The following is a 22,135-nucleotide window of genomic DNA, read 5'->3' as shown; positions in this document are numbered from 1 at the left end:
GATCATGGGCATAACAATTTACAAATCTGAATAGGTGTCGTGCTCCTCACCAACCCAGCAAACCAAAGAAGCAGATGGCTAATCTTCTTAAACATTATATAGTTTGGGTCTTATCATAGACATTTTAAAAATATTTTTCTATTTCAAGGATCTACAGAAAGTTTATCCCTTCAGTTGGGAGAGCACTGCTATACCTCCTTATTATTCATCTCAACTACATCTCTGAATAGTATCTAAAGACCTTATAAGGCTGGTCAACTTTAATTTGTCATATATTACATGGAATACTATAAATTATTCTGGATATATTCTGAATGTATCCTGGACATAGGTGAAAATTACTTATGAATCTCTGGTGAAGTTCAAGTGAGCAAGTTCTACAGAGTACTTTACATTTCTTTTCTTTCTTTTTTTTTTTTTTTACTTTGTACAGGTTAATTGAATGATGTTGATGTCATTGGACATTCTCAGGCATCCACAGTGAGATGCTGCACATATAAAGACATTATTCTGTCCCACAGCTTGCAATCTAAAATTAGATATACACAGGCAAGCCAGATAAACATAGCACATTTTTTTGAGACCAAAAAGAAATGATGGGAGAGAAAAATGAGAGTAGTGAATCAAAAAGTCAAAGGGAATTGACAAATATTCTATCTTCTGCCTTTCACTCATAGACTTAATTTCCTCTGTCAGAAGCAGTCAGACTGTTAAAAGTCAGTCATGCTGTATAATGTTCTCAGCTTTGGAGGTCCAGAAAGTTCTTTCATCCAGCAGTCATTGTTTGTCCCTGCTTGCCTGACTCTGGGTACTGAAAGTCCACTATCTTCGAGCTCAGCCCTGGAAATGAGTGCCCAGCCAGTATGTTAGGAAATATTCCTTCTAGGAGCCTATGAAGTTGGAAAGTGGCACACTGCAGTGAGACAAGTGATCTGGACTTGAACACAGCTCTACATACTCACGCCATGTGAACTTCAGGTTGAGATCTCCCTATTAAACTTCCCTTCTATGTGCTCTGTCCACAAGCCTGTCTGGCCATCTCCCTGAGTTTGGGATACAATCCCCCCCCCCCGCCCCCAAAACAAAAAAGTACCTCCAGTGTGCCTGGCTTCATGCTCCCTGATAGGAATACAGACAGACAAATAGGACATAGGCTCTCTTTTGGAGTTTACAACTTATTTTGGAGTTTACAACTTATTTGGGAAGATAGCTCAAAAAAAAAAACTTTTAATGGAACGTGGTAAATGTGGCAGAGGGGTAGTCAGGCTAAAGCCCAAAGGAAGAGCACCCAACCCAGTCTGGTGGTCAGGGAGGAGTGATGATGAGATAAGAGATAGGGGATCCCTGAGTGGCGCAGTGGTTTGGCGCCTGCCTTTGGCCCAGGGTGCGATCCTGGAGACCCGGGATCAAATCCCACGTCAGGCTCCCGGTGCATGGAGCCTGCTTATCCCTCTGCCTGTGTCTCTGCCTCTCTCTCTCTGTGTGTGTGTGACTATCATTAAAAAAAAAAAAAAAAAAAAAAAAAAAAAAAGAGATAAGAGATAGTCTGGATAGTCTGAGAGCTTGGCAGAACCAGGAGACTTGTAGTCCAGAAGCCGAGAGAGTGTGCTTAAAAAAAGAGGAGGAGGTAAACAGGGTCAGATTTTGCAGATGTTGAGCAAAATGGACTTGAAGAGAATCCACTGGATTTGTCAAATAGAGGAGGGCTCGCTGTCAGGGCAGTTTGAGTAGAGGTGGAGGTTGAAGAATTAAGGAGAGACAAGAAGTGGGAATATTAAGTTTGGCTTTGAAAAGAGCAAATTAGAGGCATAGGTCATTAAGGGAAAGTTTGTTTTTTGGTCAGAAAAACAGGTTTCTAATCTGAGAGAAAGGGGCTGGTTGGAAATAAAGAGGTGATCAATGGATCGAGGGAACAGGTTCTTGGTTCCAGTTCCACATCCCATTCCTGGTTCCTCCTGGGATAGGATCTGATACCCTCTCCTGATTCTACTAGTTCCCTCCCTTAAGGGATGGGCTTTGCTTCTAGTCTCCCTAGCTTACTCTCAATTCTACCTCCCTAAAAGACAACGGCATTCACTGGATGTCAAGAACCACAGCTGCACAGAAGTCCTGATTGACCAGCTTCCTTCCCAAAGTATTTATTAATCCACAAAGAATTGATGTATTTTTCCAGTGACTAGAATACTTCTGTCAACCATCTAGGGCATCCATTTCCTGTGCCCCGGAGGCTCAACTGTTAATTGGACTTATTAGGAAGTTGCTTGTTCAAAATGGCTTTATAACAAGTCTTTGGAGAGTTATTTAATCCAGACTCTAGTGAAACCGGAGAGTGAGCCCTTTCTAATGAGTGAGGTACTCAAACCTAACCTAGACAAACTCCACTCTTGTCGAACTCTTGCTCTCTGACAAAATTTTTTAGACTCCAAGCAGACCATTTTTCTCATCTTTGTTATTTACAATTACGTTTTCATGAGGTCTACCACACTGTACTCTCATCTTCCTCTACCAGAAATATATGTAAGAGGGGATCCCTGGGTGGCGCAGCGGTTTGGCGCTTGCCTTTGGCCCAGGGCGCGATCCTGGAGACCCGGGATCGAATCCCACGTCAGGCTCCCAGTGCATGGAGCCTGCTTCTCCCTCTGCCTATGTCTCTGCCTCTCTCTCTCTCTCACTGTGTGACTATCATAAATAAATAAAAATTAAAAAAAAAAAAAGAAATATATGTAAGAGCCTCTGGATAATCTTAGTAATTATGTATGGGTTTGGATAGTTTTAATCCTTGCTGTAGTCTAATGTTCACGTTATTGGAGGTGATCTCCCTTTACCTTCCTTTATTGAGTACACTTCTTCTTTGACCCGTCTTCTCATTCATATTACCTGTTTTGGTCACTTAATAAAAATATTAAAACGAAGTCATGTTTTCTTCCAAAGTACAATAATGGAATTTCCACCCTTTGTTTTTTGTTTTTTTAATTTTTTTAAAGATTTTATTTATTTATTTATTTATTTTTATTTTTATTTTTTTTATGGGAGATGCAGAAAGAGAGAGAGAGGCAGAGACACAGGCAGAGGGAGAAGCAGGCTCCATGCCGGGAGCCGGATGTGGGACTCAATCCCAGAGGACTCCAGGATCATGCCCTGGGGCCGAAGGCAGGCTCTAAACTGCTGAGCCACCCAGGGATCCCCCACCGTTTGTTTTTTAAAGAAAATACAGAATCTAACAGAAAATTGTCACAGCCAGATAAAATGCTGGGATTGCATGTTGACTGTCTTAATTTTTATGCAGATACTTAGGATACCAGAGAGCTCATCATAAGCTTCGTGAGGACAGGGTTTTGTTTCCGTCACTTGTCTTTCTTACTTTCACAGTACTCTCCACTTGGCAGGCATTCCATAAATATATTGATGGATTGATTTTTGACCACAGAGTTCTAATAGAGTGAACATTAACATTTAACATTTCCTAATAGACATGTCTTCCTACTACACAATCCAAAGTTTTGCTCTTGCTTAATAAAGCACATGAGGCAGTATGTTTTTAAAAAATATTACCTTCCTACCAAGATGGGGGCAAAATAGCACTTACGTGGGATTCTGCTGGTTTAAATTTTAATTAAATGACAGTAAAGCACCCAGTCCACACCTGGTAAAGTATCTGGCCTGCATTACAGTTCATTGAATTAAAGAATGAATTGGGCAATCGTTTAGTTTGAGACTGTTCTCTTAACAGTAAAATAAAATTATTGCTAAGTGCTCCACCACCCACACAAGATTGCTGTAGGGGACAAATGATGTTTATGCAAGTGGTTTAAAGACTGTAAAGAACTTTGAAGTGGGAGTTTCTATGTTGACTTAATGTCATTCGTGTAACGACGTTATAATGGAATTATATAATGGTGTTTTTTTTAATGGCCATCGACTTATTAAATTCATCATTTCTATTCAAGTCCGCAACGAAACGTATGGGACTGTTTGCGCGCTTGTCACCCTACACTGAAACCGTTGCTGACCTTGCCTGCTTGCAGGTCTGCGGTGCGGTCCCGGCTGAGAGGCTCATACTCTGAGGAAAAACACTAATTTTTCTGGAGTCCTGTTTTCTGCCTCAAAGAAATCTCAAAGCAGAAATAGCAGAGTCAAAGATTCCCACCTCGCAGCCTAAGTTCAGAGCGATCACGACACTTTAAGGAGCAGGCGGACAAAGCCCCCGAAACCGCTTTCCCAAATTAAAGCCACTCTGACTGAGCAAAGGACGGCGAGCGGCGGAGACCGAGGACCCCTCCCCCCGCTGGGGGCCCCACGGGGCGGCCCGGGTCCGGCGCCCGGACGGTTGCGGGTCCCCGAGCGGGCGGCCGGGACCCGCGGCCGGTTGGGGTCAGCGAGCGCCGCGGCCGTTGGGGACTCCAGCTCCCGGCAGGCACCGCTCCTGCGGCCGACGCGCGTGGCGGCGCTGCCCGCTGGGACTCGTAGTGCGGTCCGGTAGGAGAAAGGGGAGCCAGCCCCGGCTCCTTTTCACGCGCGTTTCGGAAACTGGGCCCGGAAGGGGCCACGCCGGCCCCCCCGTGCCCGGCGTCCCTCCGGGGCCGGGGCGAGTTGGAGCAGGGCGGGCCGAGGCGGGAAGAGGCCCGGACAGCCGCGCACGTGGGGGGTGGTTAGCGCCGAGGCACCCGGAAGCCCCGCGCACCGCCCACCGCCGCGGTGACGGGTTAACGCTCCTTCGGGGTGGAGGTGGGGGCGGGTGTGTGGCAGGAGACGCCGGCCCACCCGGCTCCTCGCAGATCCCCCGCGAGCCGGCCCTCCCCTCCCCCACGGGCTCTACGCACCGCAGGCCCCGCCCCCGGCCGCGGCGCGTGCGCAGGAGCTCCGCCCCGCCCCACCCCCACACGCACGGCAGCGGCCGCCAGCGCCGCCACCGCTCCCTTCCTCTCGGCTCTTTCCTCCTCCTGTTCTCTCTTCCCTCCTCCCCCTCGCCTCCTTTTCCCCTCCTCCTCCGGCGCTGACGCTCGCGTAGGGCCGTGGCGTCAGACGCGCGGGGGCGGGGCGAGTGCGGCGGGGGGTATAAGTAGAGGGTGCAGGAGGCGGTGCTTCCCCTTCTCCCCGGCGGTTAGTGCTGAGAGTGCGGAGTGTGTGCTCCGGGCTCGGAACACACATTTATTATTAAAAAAATCCAAAAAAAATCTAAAAAAACCTTTTAAAAAACCCAAAAAAAATTTACAAAAAATCCGCGTCTCCTCCGCCGGAGACTTTTATTTTTTTTTCTTCCTCTTTTATAAAATAACCCGGTGAAGCAGCCGAGACCGACCCGCCCGCCCGCCCGCGGCCCCGCAGCAGCTCCAAGAAGGAACCAAGAGACCGAGGCCTTCCCGCTGCCCGGACCCGACACCGCCACCCTCGCTTCCCAGCCGGCAGCCAGCAGCCAGCAGCCAGCAGCCAGCGGCAGCCGATCGACCCCGTTCTGCGGCCGTTGAGTAGTTTTCGATTCCGGTTGATTTTTGTCCCTCTGCGCTTGCCCCCGCTCCCCTCCCCCCGGCTCCGGCTCCGGCCCCCGGCCCCAGCACTCGCTCTCCTCCTCTCACGGAAAGGTCGCGGCCTGTGGCCCTGCGGGCAGCCGTGCCGAGATGAACCCCAGCGCCCCCAGCTACCCCATGGCCTCGCTCTACGTGGGGGACCTACACCCCGACGTGACCGAGGCGATGCTCTACGAGAAGTTCAGCCCGGCCGGGCCCATCCTCTCCATCCGGGTCTGCAGGGACATGATCACCCGCCGCTCCTTGGGCTACGCGTATGTGAACTTCCAGCAGCCGGCGGACGGTGAGAGCCGGGCCCGGCGGGCGGGCGGGCGGGCGGGCGGCCATGAGGCGCAGGCGGCGGCGGGCGGGCTAGGCCGGCGGGCCCGGGGGAGGGGGCGGGAGGGCATGTCACCCCCCCGAGGGCCGGCGGGGAGAGGCTCGGGCGCCGGGACCCCGGCTCCCGGTGCCCGCGGGGACCCGCGCCGCCGGCAGCCGCACGCCTGGCTACTTCCTCCTTTGCGACCATTTTCTCGGCCTCTGCCGCTCTCAAACTTTAGGGTGATGACGCGCCGGGAGGGTGGGTGAGATTGGCTTCTCCCACCGCGCTCCCGCCAGTGGACGCGGGGTTCTGGGGCGTCGGGAGCCGAGCCCCCTTCCCCGGGCTTAGGCGGAGGCTCGCCCCACCACCCGGGGCTCTCGCCGGCGCCCCAGGACCCTGAGGAAGTGCGTCTCGGTGCTCGAAAAACACCACGTGTTGAACCCTGTAACCTCACAGGCCCGAGGCCTGCTTCTGCTACTGGCCCAATCGCCTGGGGGAGCCACAGGGCCTTAGAATAAAGTTAATTTGGTGATGTTGTGGTCCTCGGGTTTCTGATTCCATTCTTAAGAACTTGTCAGTAACCCATGGCCCTAGAAATGTGAATTGCCAATGAGACGCGCATTTGAGGTTTTCCCCGAGTTCAGGCATTTCTCACTCATATTGTAAACAGCAGGGTAGTGGGGGCAGAGGATGTGGAGGATGACCCTTTTGAAATTCACGGTTTCCTTTCCGGCAGTGTAGATCATTTTAATTTTTTACCCAATGGTAATTGGTTCAGGACATTTTCCCTTCTGAAGTAGTTCTGTGCTTTTGAGAGGTTTTTCCTCAAAAAAATGTATTCACCAGTTTTGTTGTGAACTTTGAGTGTAGTGTGGACTGGACCATGAAATTTAGGGAGAAAAAAATGTGGCTAACCTTCTCTTTTTATTTTGAAGACAAATAGTTCACAAAAACAAAATTTGGCAGATAGATATGTGGCATGATGAGTTGCCAGGGTTTTCTTTTATATTTGGATCAGTTGACTTCCAAAAGTCAGCTTCCCTTGATTTTATGGCCCAATTTTGCTTCCCGCTTGAATTCATGCTTGAATACATGTCAAATAGAGAATACAGGGAGTTTACTTTAAAAATTTTTATTAAGTTCAGTAAAACTGAAGTTACATGATGATCAGCTTTTCTTTCACTAGGTAAAGTATAATATCAAGATTTTGGGTAGGCATACTATTCAGTGACACAGAGCCAGAAGTTGTAAAGCTGCACTGCAGGTTTCCTGCCCTTTTGCTCTGTAAGCAGTGGCTCCAAATGTCACTCCTTAACAAATTTTCCCAACTCTGGACAAGATTTACCACTAAATGAAAGCTAAAAGATAAGATAATTTTGGGGCTTGTAATCCCAGACGAGAGTTGACAGAGAAAACTTGAACAAATCGTTAAGACCATAAAATGTAACTTTTGGAAGTGGCTGTTCATGCCAAGCTTAATGTTAAAACCAAAAAACCCAATTTTTAAAATTTCTTGTGATTTTGAAAAGTTGAACTTCGGGTTACCATGGTTACAGTACACTGTAATGTTTTCTCAGTCTATACCAGTAGACCAGTTCTGTAACTGCTCAAAAAAAGATAGCATTTTTCCATCTTCCAGTTGTTTGGTTTCTAGATGTACGGTCTTTCCAAGTAGTTTTTTCAGTGGTTTTCTGTTTTCCTATTTACTGCAACATTCATGGACTTGTAGAATAGCTTCTGAAAGTGACCATTTTCCAATTTAGCAGGAAGAGGTGACTCATTCAAAAGACACTCAACAAAGTCAGCTAAAAAACTAGGGGAGCTGAGTAGGTGTGGTCAATTGATAATGAGCTGACAGCTGATTGTCACTATCTTCTAGAAACTGGAGCTTTTATTTATAAAAAGAAGCGGCCGGAAAATTTGTCCTCTCAATAACTTTAGAGTTATACTGACATGAAATTCGTGGAAATTAGTGTTTCAGGGCTTGAAGTGGACTGTCTTTTCCCTCTTTTGGACTATTTTTTACTTAATATATTTTTTGTGGAAAGTCTCAATTTATTTAATAAGTGCTTCATGATAGAGGGACACATAATTCAATCCTTCATAGGGTAGATTTTGAAATTTTGTAGCACTATTCAGAAATCATTGATTAAATGATCAGTTACTTAGTAAATCAATGACTGAAGATAAAATTGGTTTAATATGTCAAGAAAGCTCTAATGAGTGAATTGTGAGTATTACAGATCTGCTATTGGAAAAATTCTGTATTCATTATACAGTTAAGTATGCCCAACTTCACTTTAGTTTTTGAGGGCCTGATTCAGATCTTGATCTGAATGGATATAACCTTTCTTTCTTTTTTTATTTTTCTAACATAATAATAGGAAGTTGTGCCAGGAGTCCCTGAAATCCCCCTGACCCCATAATCCAGGGACTTCTGGTTGTTTTTTTTTTTTTTTTTTTTTAATGGGCTAATTTTTGTATAGTGCTGTGGTAAGCAGTAAGATTGATTCTGACAAGTAATAAGGGGAGTTAAAATGCTTGAAAATCTAAAAACTATTAAGTCTGGATAATTTATAATTACCTAATATCTTTTATATTTCTCATTAAGTCAATTTTATGTGAAGGGGTATCTTGGTTTCATGTTGAGTAGGAACCAAAAGAGGATTTTAAATTTACGGCAGTTAAAGGAAAGGATTGTTTCAGAAGTACATTGGTGATAGATCATCTCTTAACATGGGGAATTTGGGGGTTTTTGGTAATCGTGTTCTTTTTTTTGCATTATACAATTTAAATCTAGTCTAGTGTGGGGTAAGGTCCAGCAGTCTTAAGTTTAAAGAGGTAGAGGGACTGTGTGCCCAACCACTTCCCCCATGTTAACTTATAATTTTTAGTGGCCTGTACATGTTTTGAAGTAATACCCTGAACATGTCTTTCTTGCAGCGGAGCGTGCATTGGACACCATGAATTTTGATGTTATAAAGGGCAAGCCAGTACGCATCATGTGGTCTCAGCGTGATCCATCACTTCGCAAAAGTGGAGTGGGCAACATATTCATTAAAAATTTGGACAAATCCATTGATAATAAAGCACTGTATGATACATTTTCTGCTTTTGGTAACATCCTTTCATGTAAGGTAAGCAAAAGTGTGACAGGTAAACGCTTAACAGTGTTTTAGCTTCTTGTAGTTTATATTCCTTAAAAGAGCAACCATGCTGTCTGTTAATGGGTATCTTTATTTCCCAAAAACTCGGGCTAGGAGACTGACAAGTTATCTTTGAACACTGGAAAAAAATGCTAAATCATTAGCAAGTAATGAACAGTTGGTATCTGATTTTCCCTAGGTGGTTTGTGATGAAAATGGTTCCAAAGGTTATGGATTTGTACATTTTGAGACACAGGAAGCAGCTGAAAGAGCTATTGAAAAAATGAATGGGATGCTTCTAAATGATCGCAAAGTGTAAGTATATATAGTTAATTGTGTTTCAGATCTGTTTTTAATAGTCCAAATCAATTCATTTTACAAGTTAATGTTTGTTCTCTTAAAGAGATTCAGCTGGAGTGAAAATTAATAAGCCATATCCTGGTAGATTTTATCATTTTCTCCTTGTTTATTGTAACATATGAAGGATAGTGAATTAATGTAATTCGCCAACATTCAGGTCAAAAAGAAAAAGAAGATAGGTATACTTAAAGTTTTTTCAAAATAAGTTCGTGGTTGAAAAAGTAGGAATCCAGACAGAAACTTAATCATAATTCCTTAGGTAGTCATTGACCCATTTTACATTTTCAGGGAACTGAGGCTAAAATAATTTGCTTGTATTTACATGCTGGTTCAACAGGTGAGCTGGGATTACACACCCAGTGGTCTGAATTCAGAGTCTAAGTTGGATCTTTACTTGGCCATACTACTACAATTTATTGATGGGAGTTTAAAGACATTTTGTGGTTTTTAACTTTTCACCTCCTTTCATCCACTTACAGTAGAATTAAACCAGAAATCTTCATAATTAATCTGAGATAAACTTGTTTTTAAAAGTTGTAGGCTTTTTATATAATGGCAGGGAGACTATATTTGCTGCAGGTTATAAAATTACAGGTTTTATGAGCCCAAAGAAATAACATTTTAAATCTTGTATCCCTAGTGCCAGTGGATTTCGCTTAATTATCTGGGCAAATTCAGTTGTAAGGTCATCTTATAAATGATCTGAGTTCATGTTGCTGTGTAAACTGCTGTGAGGACATACAGATTGGGCTTAGTTGTTCTAACAACTCCACTGCATCACTTTTAAGGTGTGGTTCTTAAAAATCAACTCTGATCAAGTGCTGTGGTCAGTCTGTACCTGAAGGGATCATTATGCACACAGTGCTGCCTATTTGAATTTTGTGTCACTGCATGATTAAGGAAAGGTTTTGTAATGTGTAAAGAGCCCTTATAATCTAAGAAACCAGCAGTTCTTCAATATGAACAATGTTTACAAAGACTAATTGTTAGAAGTGGTACATCCTTATTTTTTTTGAAATAGTATATCCTTAAATGAGAGAAATATTTAGCATCATGGGTATTAGGAGATGAAAATATCTTCTAGTTTACCTGTCAACATGCTTGGGAGCGAGGGAAGAATGTCCGTTATTGGTGGAGGTCTAGGTTAAATGAAGACAGTTTATTGCTGTTTTGAGTAAAACATGATGTAACCCTTTTGGAAAACAGCTTGAGGTATATATGTAAACTTAAGGTCACTTAAATGCCTTTTGAACTACCGTTTCTGCAGCTCTATCCTAAGAACATAGAAGGGCTCGTTAATGAATTCCAGCATTATTAACAAAAGCAGAAAGTTGTGATACCCACAATGGAGTATTATGTTCATCTTGAGAACATTTGTAAAACTGAGAGCATGGAGAAGCACTGCAGTTTGGGTGGGGTGGGGAAGGTTAAAGAATAAAAAATCTCCAGTAAAACAAAAAGACCTAAGGAAAGTCAGTCATGATTGGGATGGTATCGTGAAAGATGGTTTTTTACTTTGGTGTCTATTATATTTTCAAATGACACGTATTCCTTTTATATTAGGGAAAAACTAAAATTTTAAAACATTTAGTCAGTAATACTGCAAAGAAAATTTGCCAAGCTGTTATGTGTTGGAGTACAGAATTCAGAAGTTTAAATTCCTATTTTAGCAGATTACAATGTGCAAGGGCCACTTTGAAATAGCAATGATGAAAGCTTTTATGTCTTTTCCTTGGCGTGGTTCTAGTGTTAACTCCCACTCATTTGCATTGATAGGCATGATCTCTTTAACCCTGGGTTAGCTAGAAAGAAGGGGGGGAATGTGTGTTAAAAAAAATGCTTCCTTTTTTCTTGTAGTTAGGAGGTTTGTTCATATTTTATGCTTCCATTTTTTTTCACGTAAGGCACTTGTTTTATAGTGTGCTCTTAATTCAAGATTCTGAAATTATCAGTAACAATTGCAAAATCAACCATCAGGCTTAATTAATCTGACTTAATAAAATAGAACCTAATTTTATAGTCCTTACATATTTTATTAGATTTGTTGGACGATTTAAGTCTCGTAAAGAACGAGAAGCAGAACTCGGAGCTAGGGCAAAAGAGTTCACCAATGTTTACATCAAGAATTTTGGAGAAGATATGGATGATGAGCGCCTTAAGGATCTCTTTGGCAAGTTTGGTAATGTGTCTGAATTAAATTTTTACACTCAAAGTTCTGAGTAATTGCTCAACATTAGTTTTGGCTAATACTTTATACTAAAGTGAATGAAATGAAACTTAACATGATACTTAGAAATAACTGTCATTTATCTGGATTAAACTGATAATCCATTATACTACTAGGTAGTATATAAAGGTTTAATAGTGTTGTCTTAGCACAGTGAGGTGTGACTGCCTAATTGGAACATATTTTAAAAGGTTATGCTACAATAAGAAATTGTGCTGGATTTATGCACTTACAGATCCCAACTCGTCAGAGGCATGCACATGACACAGCCAACTTAGGTTGGAATGTAGTCTTTAGTTATGGGACAGGAAAGCAGGGCAGCTTTAGGATATTTGGCCAGTCTTAAGAGCCTCATGTTTGAGCAATTTGAAATCATGACATTCAAAGACAAAGCCAGAGATCCTGATTTTTCCCGTGATATCTCCTTGGGATGGCCTTCTGAGTCCATGGGATCTTAATTTGTTCCTTGGATTTCAGATTAACTTCATTAAATTTTAAATCTGTGAAGTGTAACCAGCCTCACTTTAGATAGCTATAACTGGTTAGAAGATGAACTTTAAATTGAACGCTTTTGCAGGTGATTTGCTTGTTCCTTGTCATTTGTTGAACTTATTAAATAGGTGGCGCTTTTGTTTTTGAGCACCTCAAATGATGCAGAAATAGGAAATTAACACTTTTTCATTGCTGATTTAGCATGCGACATGGAACTCTGCTCCTTTGAGCAAAAAAAAACCTGTCCTTTTGCACAAAGATAAATTGTGTCTCGCATCTTCCTCCCAAATTCTCTTTAGTGACTGGTTTTGTATATTTCCTCTGTCTTTTAATTAGAAGCTATTTCTAAAGTTGGATATTGATAACCAATTATCCCAAATGAATAATGCTATGTGAAGTGACCACCAATATGTAAATTTGTCAAGTATTTTCTTGGCTGTTTCTCCTAGAGATTGGAAGTACAGCATTAGGACCAGAGGTACACTGAAAAGAAACAGTTTACCTGTGCCCATACATCTTTCATATTTTTTGTAATCAAATGTGATTTTTAATACTTTCTGGCCCCGCCTACCTCAGATAACACCCACCTCAGTCAAGTGTCTTTTTCATTTGGGAGGACTGGGGCCATGTGTCTTCAAATATGTGCTGCCTCCTCCAAGTGACACTGTCTTTCCAAGGGTCAAACCCCATATTCCCTCCACTCTAAATTGGAAGTCAAGTGGAACAAGGGTTAAGAGAATCTTATTTCTTAATTCTCTTAGCAAGAAATAAAATTGTTGGCTAAAAAAAGTAAATCTCTTTTAAAGAGTAAAATTTCATCTTTAACAATTGTCTAAAACATGCCTCCTTAAATGGAAGGAGTGTTTAAGGAAATAAAGTATTTAGCTTCTTAGTAGAAATATAAGGTCTTTGAAGAGACTTTTAATTTTTATTTTTTTCATGGCATTGTTCTTGTGTGTTGAAATTTGAAATGTATAAACTAAATGTTGTGTGGAATACCTTTGAATCATTTAAAAAAATTTTTTTAGGACCTGCCTTAAGTGTGAAAGTAATGACTGATGAAAGTGGAAAATCCAAAGGTTTTGGATTTGTAAGCTTCGAAAGGCATGAAGATGCACAGAAAGTAAGACTCAAAATATACTAACTACAGACAGTATGGATTTCCTGTGTTTATAATGAGAAGGGAGATGATAGAAGGTTTCTTTGCTCTCATACTGAAATGTACATGTATTACATTGGCTATCTTACATATATTATTTTGAATTACTTGCATTTTATGTATTAGTTTTGAGGGTATAAATTGGGAACCGGTATTTTCCCAAAACATCGAAGCTAAGTTTTTCTGATGGGTCCATCTTTAGCATTCATAACCTAACAAATTTTCTTGTTAGAGAAAGGAACTTCTCTGTTGCAAGTTAGTAATTAAAATTTCTGTGATTTCTATAAGGCTGTGGATGAGATGAATGGAAAGGAGCTCAATGGAAAACAAATTTACGTTGGTCGAGCTCAGAAAAAAGTGGAACGGCAGACGGAACTTAAGCGCAAATTTGAACAGATGAAGCAAGATAGGATCACCAGATACCAGGTTCATTTTTAATTGACAAGCAAAATAAGACAGGGATGAGGAAACCTATTTTGCGTTCATTTCAGTTACTGCCAGGTAACTGGAGGGTTTGTGAGGGGGAAAGGAGAAGAAACATGGGATAAAATACTAGGAAGCGTCTTTAAGTACCACTGTAGTTTTCTTTCTCCTTTTTCTACAGTTTTCTTTTCTTTTTTTTTAGGGTGTTAACCTTTATGTGAAAAATCTTGATGATGGTATTGATGACGAACGTCTCCGGAAAGAGTTTTCTCCTTTTGGTACAATCACTAGTGCAAAGGTAACATGTGATACTATAAGATTGGGGAAAATCCATGCACATGGATATTCCTGTATAAATTTCACAGTAATGTGTGGAGTGTTTTTCTTATCTTGTAAATGAATAGTCACATAGGTTGTTTTTTTTCCTTCTTGCAAAAAAGTCCTTTTTTTTTTTCCCCCCAGAAATCCAGTTAGTTTTTGCTTCATTGTTTGACAAACCTTTAAATTTGAAGTAGATGCTGTAGCCTTATTGATTTGTTTTTTGCAGGTGATGAGTTCTGAATTCTTCCTGAGGGGAAGGCTGCATTTGTTGACCATAGTTAGTGATTGATCCTCACATAACATGCATTGTTCTACTTTACTTAATTATTTTCCTGGTTAAAGGTGGCAGTTTATTAGGGAACTATAATTGTTATTAGGCAAATTTGTATTCACTTATGCAGTTCATTCTGGGGAGTCAAACTCTAAACCCTATAGCAGTAGAGATAGATTTTTTTTCTTTCTTTTTTTTTTTTTTTTAATTTTTATTTATTTATGATAGTCACAGAGAGAGAGAGAGGCAGAGACACAGGCAGAGGGAGAAGCAGGCTCCATGCACCGGAAGCCCGATGTGGGATTCGATCCCGGGTCTCCAGGATCGCGCCCTGGGCCAAAGGCAGGCGCCAAACCGCTGCGCCACCCAGGGATCCAGATTTTTTTTCTTTCACTTGAAATCAGGAATGAAGAATTATGGTATTATGATTCTAGCCTGAATTCTGGGATTTTGATATAAGAACCTCTGCTCTAGATAGATGTTTTTTTCTGATGTCCATGGTCCAAGAATTCATCTGTATATAAAGTTTTTAAAGTTCTTTGTGGATCATAATATCACTCTTTGTTGGCAAGGATGTGAAAATTTGGCGAGTGTATTCTGGAGGAGAAGGTCATATGTTAATGCTAGCTGGAAAAAAATACTTTTCAAAGCAGAAAGGTAAAGAATGAAAGGTGATTTTCCCCCTCTGTCCCCCATTTGGGTGTATAATTTTCTGTTTGTCCAAACACTTTATGTATACGTATAAAAAGTTTTTAGAAGGGATACCTGGGTGGCTCAGCGGTTGAGCATCTGCCTTCTGCTTGGGGTGTGATTCCGGGGTCCTAGGCTCGAGTCCTACTTTGGGCTCTGTGTGGGGTGCCTGCATCTCCCTCTGTCTCTGCCTCTCTGTGTCTCTCATGAGTACATAAGGTCTTTAAAATTACAAAAAAAAAATTTTTTTTTTTTTTAGAAGAACAGCATCATACTATACAGAATCTGTGACTTGTGGTTTTATTTTAATTAACATTAACATAAGGTCTAGATACATATTTGTATATTCATTTCAGGCTTGGTGCTTTTTCATTTTAATTTTTCTTTGCTGAAGGTTGAATATTCATTGTATAGGTAGACGTATCATAACTTTATTATACCTATACTGGTAAACATCTGTCTTTCCATTTTTAGACCCACCATTCTAATAAACATTCTTATATATCTGCAAAAAATGCCAGGATTTCCAAAGTTCTAGAGTTAAAATTGCTGGTTAGTGGGTATATTTAAAATTGATAGTCCCAAATTGTCCCAAGTTCCTAGACAAGTTCCTGCAGTCTTGCCAATTTAGTGGAAAGTAGTATACATCTTTTCCAGTGGTGGACATGTCTTATGCTGACTAGTTGTGCCAATTTGCATATTTTTTATATTGGATTGGTTGTCTTTTTATTTATTAGAATTTTGTTTTACATTGTAAATATTGTCTCTAGTCTTTAACTTAGGACTTGGGTTTTTTTTGTCATCTTACTTTCCCCGTATTTTTGTATTTTATGTTCAGATTGAGAATCTGTTTGGCAATTCGATTTTTCAGTGTGATGTGAATAAGAGACTTAATTTTTCTCAATTGTCCCAATGTACCATGTACTTAATAATGTAAAGTCCATTTTTTCTTCGTTATTTTAAAATCTTAACTTTAGCGCAATAAATGTTTTAGGTCTTGTTCTAGGTATAGTTGACATATTCAGGTGTACAACATATAACGATTTGATGTTTGTGTTGCATATGCTGTGTAATGCTAATCTAGTTAATACCTACCACTATACACAGCTAAAAAAATTTTTTTCTTGTGATGAAAACTTTTAAGATCTACTCTCAGGAACTTTCACATTTGTAATACAGTAGTGTAGTCGCCTTACTGTACATTAGTCACATCCCTAAGACTTAATTTACAGCTAAGACTGTGCTTTTTAAAACCTCTTCATTCTTTCCCCTACCCATTCCCAGCAACCATGAGCTCAGTTTTGTTTTTGTTGTTTGGTTGGTTTTTGGTGTTTTGTTTTGGTGCCACATGTAAGTGAGATCCTTAGGATGGTCCTGTTCCTGTGCCACCACATACTGTTGAATGTCGTTGTAGATTGTACATTGTAGGGCTAGTGAAGAGTTCTTTGCATTTCCTCTTGGCTCCTTTAAAAGATCTCAGTGTTTGGAAGATTCTTCCTGGCAAATATTTATGGCCCTTCTGGTCTTGAATGTGAAATTTTTATTTTAAAATGTGGATATTCTAAGATTCAGCTGCTCCTATCTCCCCCACGCCCTGCAAAAAAAGAATAGTAAAGCATCTTGTCAACTTGAATTGCTAAGTCAAATTTTAATGGTACTAAAAAGTCAAATTTTGTAGGCCTTGAATGTATCATTCAGATATTTAAACCTTCATATTCTATCTGTTGACAGTCTGAAATCTTAGCACATTTGCTGTCTTAACCTCCACCTCTTTTCTTGGTTCAGATATTGCATGTATGTAGCTTACCCTTAATACTTAGGTATTAAGGAAAAACTGTAGGAAAGATGAAAGCATTAACAGTGTTTACTTGAGTCAGTAGCTATAATTGTAATAGTAATGCTTTCCTCTCAGCCTCATTCTAAGTGAACTTTTTTTTTTTAATAGGTTATGATGGAGGGTGGTCGCAGCAAAGGCTTTGGTTTTGTATGTTTCTCCTCCCCGGAAGAAGCCACAAAAGCAGTTACAGAAATGAATGGTAGAATCGTGGCCACCAAACCATTGTATGTAGCTTTAGCTCAGCGCAAAGAAGAGCGCCAGGCTCACCTCACTAACCAGTATATGCAGAGAATGGCAAGTGTAAGAGCTGTGCCCAATCCTGTAATCAACCCCTACCAGCCAGCACCTCCTTCAGGTTACTTCATGGCAGCTATCCCACAGGTATGTTTCAGAAGAGAAATAAAAACCTTATGCAGGTTTTCATATTTGGTCGTTTTTTAATGTTTGTGCCCTAAATAAAGGCCTAAGATTGAAACATGAATTGTGATTAAGTTTGAAAAAATGATAAGAATGTAAAGACTTGTGGAATGTTTTGAGAGTTATATAGCTAGCTGCATTATTTGTTTTTCTTACCTGATGTTTGCTTTCTTTCTACAGACTCAGAACCGTGCTGCATACTATCCTCCTAGCCAAATTGCTCAACTAAGACCAAGTCCTCGCTGGACTGCTCAGGGTGCCAGACCTCATCGTAAGCCTTTTGTTTTTAATTAAGGTTATGAATTATTTGTACTAAAAATCTATGTGAGACAAATTAGCTGTTATATTTCAACAATATATTTTCTTTTTTATTATTATTATAATATAGGGTTATGGGTATTCGTTTTGGGGATTTTTTTTTTTTTTTTTTTAAGAATCCTATAATGCAGTCTCGAGACCAATAATTTCCATGCTGGCTTAATTTTTCCTTTATGACAAGTTTGGGAATGGATCCAACTCTTATCTTCATATTTAGTTAGGCAGTAATTTCTAAAAATCTAGTTCCGTGTGTAAGGATCAGAGCCCAGGTATTTTTAGCCTTGCCCTGTGGCCCAGTGCTGTATTGCAGGAGCACTTGGAGCCAGGTTTGTGTAGCATGTTCAGATACTAACAAGTACTTGTTCTTAATGAATGGTTTAATGTATTCATTCTCTGATCTGGGAAGTCTGGGGAAATGACAGGTGAGAAACTAAGCTTTAAAACATGGTACTAAGAAAAAAATAAAAACAAAAAAACTACGGTACTTATATTTAGTCACTTTCATCCTTTTGTTCAAACCTCAGCTCAACAGCATTGAACACTTCCAGTGAGTTTTTTTCCAGTTAATGTGTGTTCATATCTTTAAATGTAGCATTCCAAAATATGCCCGGTGCTATCCGCCCAGCCGCTCCTAGACCACCATTTAGTACTATGAGACCAGCTTCTTCACAGGTTCCACGAGTCATGTCAACACAGCGTGTTGGTAGGTCTTAATGCTTTCCTTAAAATTTGATTTCCAATTTGAAAGATCATGGTAAAAAGTACAAAACCACGTATTTATTTTTTAGCTAACACATCAACACAGACAATGGGTCCACGTCCCGCAGCTGCTGCTGCCGCAGCCACTCCTGCCGTTCGCACCGTTCCACAGTATAAGTACGCTGCAGGAGTTCGCAATCCTCAGCAGCATCTTAACGCACAGCCACAAGTCACCATGCAGCAGGTAGGACTTTGATTCCTTTAGAATGATGTGTGAGGCCTTGGTTGCAGTTAAAGACACTAAAGACAACTAGGTTATGAGAACTTATGCTGTCTTATCTAGAACATTTTATTTGATGTCCCATTAATAGTCTATAAAAATGTCTTAATGGGGATTAGGCAAGCATTCAGCATTCCTTTTTTTTTTTTCTTCTTAAATTTATTTGACAAGACAGGGAGTGGGAGAAGCACACTCCTGACAGAGCAAGGGAACCCAGTACAGGGGCTCAATCTCCAACCCTGGGGTTGTGACCTGAGCAAAGGCAGATGCTTAACTGACTACCCCAACACCTCAGCATTCCTTATCCTGAATTATTTGTGCTTTGAGAGCTTTGCTAATAAGCATAGTTGTAAGGAAGAAAGAGTGATAGACAGTTGTGAGATTTAGCCCATCCTGGGTTTTTTTTAACCTAAGACCAAAATTGTCATGAACGTAATAGAAATAAAGCACTAAATACTCCAGGTAGAAAAGAAAATGAAATATTCTTTATGGTTATAATACTCAAGTGTATAGGTGTTGTATCTTGGGCTGTATATCTTGGGCTGTATTTCTGATGGACTCAGCTTCCCCTATTCATGTTTAGAGTGCAATCTTCATCATTTAGTGATTTTTCTAGTGAGTAGGTTTTAATACTTCTGTACTTCAACTTTTATTTGAGTGGGGAGGGGCAGAGGGAAAGAGCGAATCCCAAATAGACTCCATCTTGAGCACGGAAGCTGGTGCTGGGCTCAGTGTCACGGCCCTGAGATCGTGTCCTGAGCCAAAATCAGAGTTGGATGCCTAACCTGAGCCACCCAGGCACCCCTGCTTCTGTATTTTAAACCTAGGAAAATTCCTTTTTTTTTTTTTTTTTTTTTTTTATAGCCTGCTGTTCATGTACAAGGTCAGGAGCCTTTGACTGCTTCCATGTTGGCATCTGCTCCACCTCAAGAGCAAAAGCAAATGTTGGGTAAGTGCCTTTATTCCACCTAATCAGAGACTGACTAGAAAACAGGGAGATGCTTAGACCTGCTTTGCACCTAAATAGGATAGCTAAGGTTGCAGGATCGGTCTGAATTGGCAGGTCTGCTAAACTTTTTAATAGCATTAACGAAATACTTTGCTTCTGGTGACTAGAATAATAGGGCATTATGCACCACAGATCCTACTACAGTTTTGGAGGAGGGAGTTTGAAGTATATGAAAAAGGAACTGCACACAGAATTAAGATCTACTGCAAGGCAATGAAGTTCATCTGTTTTATAACCTATCAAGATGGTGGGTTTTGGGTTAGCGTCTGTTTGCTGTATACAAAAGTCCGGTTCTTAAACCCAGTTTTAATTATGGTGGAGTCCTTTAAAATTCTTCAAATTTAAGGAGTTTTTTTTCTTCCCCCTAGGTGAACGGCTCTTTCCTCTAATTCAAGCCATGCACCCTACTCTTGCTGGTAAAATCACTGGCATGTTGTTGGAGATTGATAATTCAGAACTTCTTCATATGCTTGAGTCTCCAGAGTCTCTCCGTTCTAAAGTAATTTAAATTTGTCATTTATCTAACAGCTTCTTATAGTATGTATTTTGGGGCTTTTTGTAGAAACTGGAATATTAATAAGTGCTTTATATAAATCGTGCAGTTCTAAGTTTTATAAGTCTTAATTATAAATTCTAACATCTAGCACCTATGATGCCATTATTTCCATTTTATAATATACATGGGGAAACAAGCAGTAAAGGTTGGGAATTTGCCTGTGTTCACAGTCAAGGGCAGAGCTTGGTTTCACATCCAGTCAGTTTAACTGTAGCATCCATGCCCTCTTAGCTGTGCTGCTGCTTGCCATTATTTCTCAACTTTGGGTGGGGGGTGGGCGGGTTGGTGAGGAGAGAGTAAAGAAGTAAGTGCAAGAGGGTTCATAATTCTAGAATAGTGGTGGAATGGAACCCAAAAGGATATGGATACAGTTGAAATTTTTTGGAATCAGTTCTTTCCACTTGCGTCAGAGGAGAGGAGTTTGGTTTCTTTGAACACTTAACATGTCATGAATTTGAAATTCTTCTAGTTACTCCTTTTCAGAGTCAGTTTGTTTCTTTTTTTAGGTTGATGAAGCTGTAGCTGTACTACAAGCCCACCAAGCTAAAGAGGCTGCCCAGAAAGCAGTTAACAGTGCCACTGGTGTTCCAACTGTTTAAAGTGAGCATTCTTCCCTGGGTTTTAAGCTTGTTTTTATCAATTTGAGCGTATTTTGGAACATTGAAGAAATTCATCTTACCATTAATCCAAATGTATTGCTAATTATTCAAAGAGAAGTAGAAATAGAAACAAAGGAAAGTTTACCTGTTAGCCTGGTATTGACTTGAATTTTTATATCCAAGCACCTTCATTTGTATACTGATTTGTGTTAAATGGGCTTGGCATTTTGTGTACTTACTTTCAGAGGACTTTGATAGCTTAAACCTTTCATTGGGTTGCAGCACTGACAGTTGCCCAGAGTCTGTACTCTTCTTGCCCTGCATTACCTTCAAGAAATGGGGTACCGTAGGCCGTGGGGCCCAAACTAGAGATTGGCAAGGCTTTTTCTGTAAAGGGCCAGATATGAAATATTTCAGGATTTGTGGGCCATGTTGTTTGTGTAATTACTACAGTTTCAGTGTGAAAGAGCTCATAGGCATATTATGTAAACTAATAGGGGTGTCTGTGTGCCAATAAAACTTGATAGCAATAGGCTGCAGACTGAATTTGGCCATGGGCTTTAAATTTGCTACTGACCAGTGCTAGTATTGATCATCTTATTTTGTTGTTAGGTACTTGCCACTTGAATGCTATGCACCTTGATACATTTTTATATTGTAATGATTGCCAGTGTTGGAATAACTAGTAGCTCTATGTAATTACTTTTAGCAGTTAGAATCATTAAACTCTAGCCTCTTAGCAAGTTTGATGATTACGTTTTTTTTCTCCCCACATTCACAGATTGATCAGGGACCACGAAAAGAAACTCGTGCTTCACCGAAGAAAAATATCTAAACATCGAAAAACTTAAACATTATGGAAAAAAAACATTGCAAAATATAAAATAAATAAAAAAAGGAAAGGAAACTTTGAACCTTATGTACCGAGCAAATGCCAGGTCTAGCAAACAATGCTAGTCCTAGATTACTTACTGATTTAAAAACAACAAAAAAAACTACAAAAAAATAGTAAAATATAAAAACAAATTAATGTTTTATAGACCCTGGGAAAAAGAATTTTCAGCAAAGTACAAAAATTTAAAGCATTCCTTTCTTTAATTTTGTAATTCTTTACTGTGGAATAGCTCAGAATGTCACTTCTGTTTTAAATAACAGAATTGATAACTGAGCAAGGAAACGTAATTTGGATTATAAAATTCTTGCTTTAATAAAAATTCCTTAAACAGTGCGCAGTGATGTTATTTTATTTCTCTTTGCAATTGGTTTTGTACAAATAGGGGATAAGCTGGAATTGGCAAAAGAACCTCTTTCATGAGAAAAGTGCTGTTAAGTTCAAGGGTGTCATAGTTTTATGGAAAAGAGGCACAAGAATTTATCCATTGTGTTTGATGAATTTAGATTTCCATGTGAATTCTTTTTTTTTTTTTCATGTGAATTCTTTTAACATTCTTTGAGATGAATGCCAGTTTGCCTATAGTAAGGTTTCCAAGCTGGAAGGTAATTAG

At 40.4% G+C, this 22,135-nt stretch overlaps 1 protein-coding gene across 1 annotated transcript; it reads left to right on the top strand.

Moving 5' to 3' along the window:
* Nucleotides 1–5,080: 5,080 nt before the first annotated feature.
* On the top strand, nucleotides 5,081–21,858 carry PABPC1 (poly(A) binding protein cytoplasmic 1). The gene is made up of 15 exons (XM_055303395.1): nucleotides 5,081–5,808; nucleotides 8,770–8,963; nucleotides 9,172–9,287; nucleotides 11,372–11,511; nucleotides 13,080–13,174; nucleotides 13,499–13,636; nucleotides 13,836–13,931; nucleotides 16,861–17,133; nucleotides 17,350–17,440; nucleotides 18,080–18,190; nucleotides 18,276–18,430; nucleotides 19,331–19,415; nucleotides 19,844–19,974; nucleotides 20,538–20,631; nucleotides 21,412–21,858. The coding sequence occupies exons 1-14, from the start codon at nucleotides 5,616–5,618 to the stop codon at nucleotides 20,628–20,630; spliced, it is 1,911 nt and encodes a 636-aa protein (XP_055159370.1). The 5' UTR covers nucleotides 5,081–5,615; the 3' UTR covers nucleotide 20,631; nucleotides 21,412–21,858.
* Nucleotides 21,859–22,135: the final 277 nt, after the last annotated feature.

This window comes from Nyctereutes procyonoides, unplaced genomic scaffold, assembly GCF_905146905.1.
Source record: "Nyctereutes procyonoides isolate TBG_1078 unplaced genomic scaffold, NYPRO_anot_genome, whole genome shotgun sequence".
Lineage (NCBI taxonomy): Eukaryota > Metazoa > Chordata > Mammalia > Carnivora > Canidae > Nyctereutes > Nyctereutes procyonoides.
Note: the sequence above shows the minus strand (reverse complement) of the source record. Positions and strands in the feature narration are given on the sequence as shown.

What these genes read in the sequence shown, in the direction of transcription:
- PABPC1 (XM_055303395.1), top strand. Translation starts at nt 5,616, where the DNA reads ATGAACCCCAGCGCCCCCAGCTACCCCATGGCCTCGCTCTACGTGGGG. An exon ending in GGATCTCTTTGGCAAGTTTG is followed by an intron (nt 11,512 to 13,079) that starts GTAATGTGTCTG and finishes AAATTTTTTTAG; the next exon opens with GACCTGCCTTAAGTGTGAAA. An exon ending in ATAGGATCACCAGATACCAG is followed by an intron (nt 13,637 to 13,835) that starts GTTCATTTTTAA and finishes CTTTTTTTTTAG; the next exon opens with GGTGTTAACCTTTATGTGAA.